General features: G+C 48.1%; 1 protein-coding gene across 3 annotated transcripts in view; it reads right to left on the reverse strand.

The window, feature by feature from the left end:
* Positions 1 to 385: 385 nt before the first annotated feature.
* Positions 386 to 5718, reverse strand: part of SMARCA2 (SWI/SNF related, matrix associated, actin dependent regulator of chromatin, subfamily a, member 2) — a 191004-nt gene continuing 185671 nt past the window's right edge. For all 3 annotated transcript variants that reach the window (XM_006881321.1, XM_006881320.1, XM_006881322.1), the window contains one exon: positions 386 to 421. In XM_006881321.1, coding sequence (XP_006881383.1) covers positions 386 to 421 — 36 coding nt within the window. The remainder of the gene's footprint in view (positions 422 to 5718) is intronic.

Genomic DNA, 5718 nt, shown 5'->3' on the forward strand with positions numbered 1-5718 from the left:
ACAGGTGATGAAACCAGGCACAGGCAAACCATTACCAAATCAGACCCAACCCGTAGAAATATACTATCCACCCACATATCTTCCATCAAAAGCTTTTTTTCCCATTTTGTTTGTTGGTTTTAATCTTTGAATCTTTGAGGCCCATTTGGTCACAATATGTTACAAATATTTGCATGTGTGCGTGCGTGCGTATTTTTTTTTTTTTTTACACCATGATATCATATGTTCGTCTGGCACTATTCTAAAGCTAGTTTTAAGATGATGATAATATAGAAATGGCCCAGTGACCGTAGGACAAAATGCACTCACTGGGTCGAAATGGGGGAGGGGAGGGGAGGAGAGGCGGGGTCAGTTCTACCAGGGAAGGAGGGTCCCCCAGCGGTGGTCACTCGTCATCTGTTCCGGTCGCTTCTGACTGTTCCTAAAATAGAAATAGAGGAAATGGAATAAGATCAAATCATATCCAAGGACAAGACACCAATGACACACGGTGGGTGTGGGGAAGAGATCACGTTTTACAAATGGTTAACTTGCCAAGGTTCTTTATCCCTTGAGGAGGTGGAAGGACCCCAGGGAGGGAGATAAGATTGTGAGGGTGCAGAAAAGACTGATTTCACTTTCTTGGAACCACAATCAACACCCTGGAAGCAGCAGTCAAGAAATCCAAAGATGAGTTGGATTGGGCAAGCCTACTGTCAAGGACCTCTTTAAAGTCCCAAAGAGCAAAGGGAATACATTTTAAAACCAAGGTGCCCCTGATTCAAGCCATGGTATTTTTCGGTTGCTCCACACACATGTGAAAGTTAGACAATGAATAAAGACGACTGAAGAGATTCGATGCCTTTGGGCTGTGGAGCTGGAGACGCTGCCCAAAGAACAAACAAGTGGGTCTTAAGAGGAAGGGCAGCCAGGGTGCTCGGGGAGGCCAGGATGCGGAGACTTTGTCTCACATACTGTGGGCACGCTGTCAGGAGGGGTCAGTCTTTAGATGCTGGGAAAGGCAGAGGGGCAAAGAGAGGAAGACCCTCAATAAGATGGACTGACGTGGTGACTATACCATGGACCTACGCACGGTGGAGCTTAGGACGGTGGCGGATGGCGCTGGGTTCAGGGCTGTACTGTTCACAGGGCGGCTATTAGCTGTAGCTGACCTAACAGCCTCGAACAATAAGAACAATCTGAAGGGAAAGAGCCCTGGGGTGTGGCATGTTCCGACAGGACTGTTACCTAAAAGGCTGTCCTTTGAGTCCACAAGCGGCTTCTCGGTAGGTGGACAGTGAGTGAGCGCCTGCAAAGTCTTACAGCCTCGGAAACCCCACGGAGGTTTGCTGTGAATTGAAGTTGACTCCACGGCAGTGGGTAAATGAACTGAGGAGTCCTGTTGCATGGTGGGCTACGTGCTGGGCTGCTAACTGAAACGTCAGAGGTTTGGGCCTGACAGCCACTCCGTGGAAGGACGAGAGTCACAGAAACGTGTGGGGGCCACGGAGGGCCGCCAGCGGTCAGCACCGTCTCAATGCCAGAGATCTTCATTTTTTTTTTTTAAATTTTATTATTTTGTGTGTGTCTGTACCATCAAATTAGATGTGACAGGTACAGGAGGAGATTGCCCCTCCTTTTCCGGCAGTGCATCTGGTGGATTTGAACCACATATCTCTGGGATTGCAGTGCAGCTTCTTGCCACTAGGCCACCAGAGCTCCCCTAGATCTTCATTTTGATTTTCAACTCAAAGGCTCCTGACTGGAAATCCCAGAGTGACAACCACAGTCCATGCTGGAGTGTCACTCATGTTCATTTGGGGATGAAAGGCTTGTGGACAATGGTGATGGACTGAACTGTGATGTTGCTGGTGCTGCCGGGCCGGTTCAGACTCATCATGACCCCATGTAACAGGGTCAAACGGCCTCAGAAGGGCTCCTAGGCTGTAAGCTCTGGTGGCCTATTGGTAAGGGGCTGCGGTGACAGCACAAAGGTATATGGTTCGAATCCACCAGGCGCTTTGTGGGAGAAGGATCGACACTCTCCTCCAGTGTGATTTACAGCCTCTGAAAACCTGCTGGAGGGTCAGCCATGGGTTAGTTCCTACTCAATGGTACGCAACAACAACCACCACCACGACTCTTTAAGGGGCCAGATCACTGATCTTTCTCCCTCAGAACTGCTAGGTGACTTCTCCAACCTCTTAGTACAGAATGCATAGCCATCTGGACCACCGAGGCTCCCTGCACCAAAACGTATCCCTACAACAGATCTATTTTTTTTTCTGATTCATAAACTTTATTGCTTTCCTAAATTATTTTAAAATTTTATACTAGTTTATTTACAAAATTTGAATACATTGTTTTCTAAGATTTTTTTTTTCAGTTTCCTGCATCCTACCCACCCATAAAATTATACAACACCGTGATTAGTCTCCCCTTGCCCCCTCACATCCTCATCCCTCTGCTTCCAGCCTCTCCCACCCCTCTGGGATCCTTATCCTCATTCTACAGGAATGGTTTTATACAATATTTATCCTCGTGGGACTGAGTTAGTTCACTCAGCATAATGCTCTCCAGTCCCTCCCAAATTAGGTAATAATTTACAAAATCATTGCTCCTGCGTGCTGCATAGTATTCCATTGTGTGAATGTATTATAATTTCTCAGTCCATTGATTTGTGGTTGGACATCTGGGCTGTTCTCATGTCCTTGCAATGGTGAATAATGCCGCTATGAACACTGATGTACAAATCTCTGTGCCTCAGTTCTCATATTCTCAGGGTATATTCCAAGTAGTGGGATAGCTGGGTCATAAGGAATTTCTGTGTTCAGCTTTTTTAGGAAGTGCCAAACTGCCTTCCAGAATGACAAAAGACCTATTTGAACCGTAGCCTCCATGCCTGTGATGTCACGTGAGGCACCACACCGTCCTGGTCTAACACGATGGAATCTCATGTCACGTTACAGAAGCAGAACCCGTGGGGGCTGGACTTAAACCTGCATATGTCTTACAAAGACATCGTAGACACAAAGACGTGCACAGAAAGGGGGTGACGGCTGTCGCGTGAAGACTGTGAGGGATGCTGGGGCGACGGAGGCTGAGGAGCGTGAGACAAGGACCTCCTGAGAGAGACAGAGCCCAGGAGCGAGCGCGTACACAAGCGTCCTCCAGAGCAGATGTCCTGGGTGGGGATCAGTAACCTCGTCAACGCTGACATCATACATTTCCATTCTTTAAAACCACCCACTTGTGGTATCGCGCTTACAGCACGGCCGAGACAGACAGCAATCATTTCTATTTTCAGCGATGAGCTTCAGAAGATTCATGGGAGACAGACAAACCACACATCTGATGTCTACTCGCTGGCACGTCTCCCAAAGCGAGCGCAGCGTCCTAAGTGCATTAGGAAACGCCTGTGTCAACGGTGAAGGCTGGAGAGGCCGTGATTGTGAAAAGATCCCGCCAGGCTGGGAGGGCAGGCACAAGCCGGTGGGCACGTGCTCTGAGGGGTCAGGCGATCCTTCCCTTGCCCTCTGGACTGAGCTAGTGGCAAGAGCTGTATTTCCCTGGACAGTGGCTGGAGAGGAGGGCACTTCAGATCTTGTTGTTGTTGTTGTTATGTGCCATCGAGTTGCTTGCGACTCATAGCGACCCTATGCACAACAGCCCTAAACTCTGCTCTGTCCTGTGCCAATCACACTGTCTCTGACACTCCCATTCCAATTATCTCAGTCACTGAATCAGTCCACCTCATAGAGGGCCTTCCCCTCCTGCGCCGTCCTTCCACCCTCCCAAGCATGATGTCCTTCTCCAAGGACCGGTCTCTAGAGGCCCTACCTTGGGCCTAGATAGTTAACAACAGCATGTTAGAAATTTCAGATATATTTGCAATTGAATTCTGACTCTGCCCTTTACTTGCTACATGACCTCAAGCAAGACTTCATCAGTCATAGGCTGACACTGATCTGTGCGGTCAAACCATCGGAAATGCTAAGATCCAAGAAAATGCGTTTCAGGGTCCACCTCAGAAACGGTGCTTGGTTTTTCCACTTATTAAAAACATCACCTCTATTGGAACGGAATCCACGTATGGCTGCCTCCTCTGTCATGACAGCAGGAGGAACGGATGGTGCCCTGCTACTATTAATGACCAGTTTGATTAAAGAACCCACAGACAACCCCAGATCAAAAGAGGAGGAGAACTGCAAACAGACTATCAAAGTCTCAACTGAAACTGACTTTGTGGAGCCTTTAAAACTATCGCCCTGAGATCATCTTGAAAACTTTATGTTTTTGTGTTTGCTTTGGCAGCACCTATACCAAAACTTAACCTTTTGAACCAAAACAGTTTCTTGAAGCCTTCTCTGAACCAAAAAAGACTTCGTTATGCCTGTTTTTTCTTGATCATTATTTCAAGATTATTAAAAATAAAAAAGGCAATAAACAAAGTCCAAAAACCAAGATCTACATGAGCTTAAACTGTCGATGGCAACTTGAAAGGTGAGTTAGCTTAGTGAGTCTAAGATCATGTTGGTGGAATAATTTGAAAAAGGACAGAGGAAATATTGGTACAGCTTGAAGAATGTCACCATGGATGTGGAGTCATAAATGGAAGGACTGTGAAATGGCTAGTCATTGGCTGCGTCTATTTCGCTAGACAAATTAAGAATAAACAATACCTCTGGGCACTTGCAAAGTTCATTTGGATTCTCTGTAACCGGCATCTTAAACAGAAACTCAACTCAGAAAAACCAGAACACTTTTTCTCACTCGTTCAACACCCTGGTGTTAGGGATATAAAATATTAACCATCCACAGAGAAAAACACATTTGTAAGTCAGTCCATGGGAAGATGAAAAAGGGAGCTGAGTGTAGTATTCTTTCATATTTGAAGACTATTAAAAAAAGGCAATAAACAAAGTCCACAGTCATGGTTGTAACTCATGCAGCTCTGTCTGTAATGTAATATTAACAAATGTTGTGTTTGCATTCCCATTAGAAAGGGCCTGGCAGCAGGGTGAGGACGGGGGTGGGAATGGTGAGATGGAGTGTGGAGATGGGATGGGCGGGGACAGAATATATAGGTACAGGACATGGGGGGATAGGGAGTGGGGACGGGATGTGGGAGGATGCGGTGTGGGGGACAGGATGTGGGGACAGGACATGGGGGGAAGGGATGTGGGGACAGGACATGGGGGGATGGGATGTAGGATGCAATGTGGGAGGGATGGGTTATAGGGGGATGGAATGTGGGATTATAGGGTGGCGGGATGGGATGTGGGGAAAGGACATGGGGGTACAGAATGTGGGGGGATAGGATGTGAGCACGGGAAGTGGGAGGATGAAGTGTGGGGACAGGATATTGGGGGAGAGAATGTGAGGAGACAGGATTTAAGGATGGGACGTGGGGGGATGAGGTGTGGGGACAGGACATGGGGCGAGAGAACGTGGCCGGACAGGCTGTGAGGATGGGATGTGTGAAGATGGAGGTGGGGACAGGACATGGGGGGGCGGAGCGTGGGGGGACAGGCTGTGAGGATGGGGTGTGGGGAAACGGGATATACGGTTGTGATGTGGGGACAGGACATGGGAGGATGGGGTGTGGGGAATAGGACATGGGGAACAGGATGTAAGGATGGGACGGGGGAGGATAGGGTGTGGGGATAGGACATGGGGGGACAGGCTGTGAGGACAGAGCATGGGGGTCTGACATGGGGTACAGGATGTAAGGATGAG

This window comes from Elephantulus edwardii, unplaced genomic scaffold (assembly GCF_000299155.1).
Source record: "Elephantulus edwardii isolate Elephantulus edwardi_28Jun2011 unplaced genomic scaffold, EleEdw1.0 scaffold00014, whole genome shotgun sequence".
Lineage (NCBI taxonomy): Eukaryota > Metazoa > Chordata > Mammalia > Macroscelidea > Macroscelididae > Elephantulus > Elephantulus edwardii.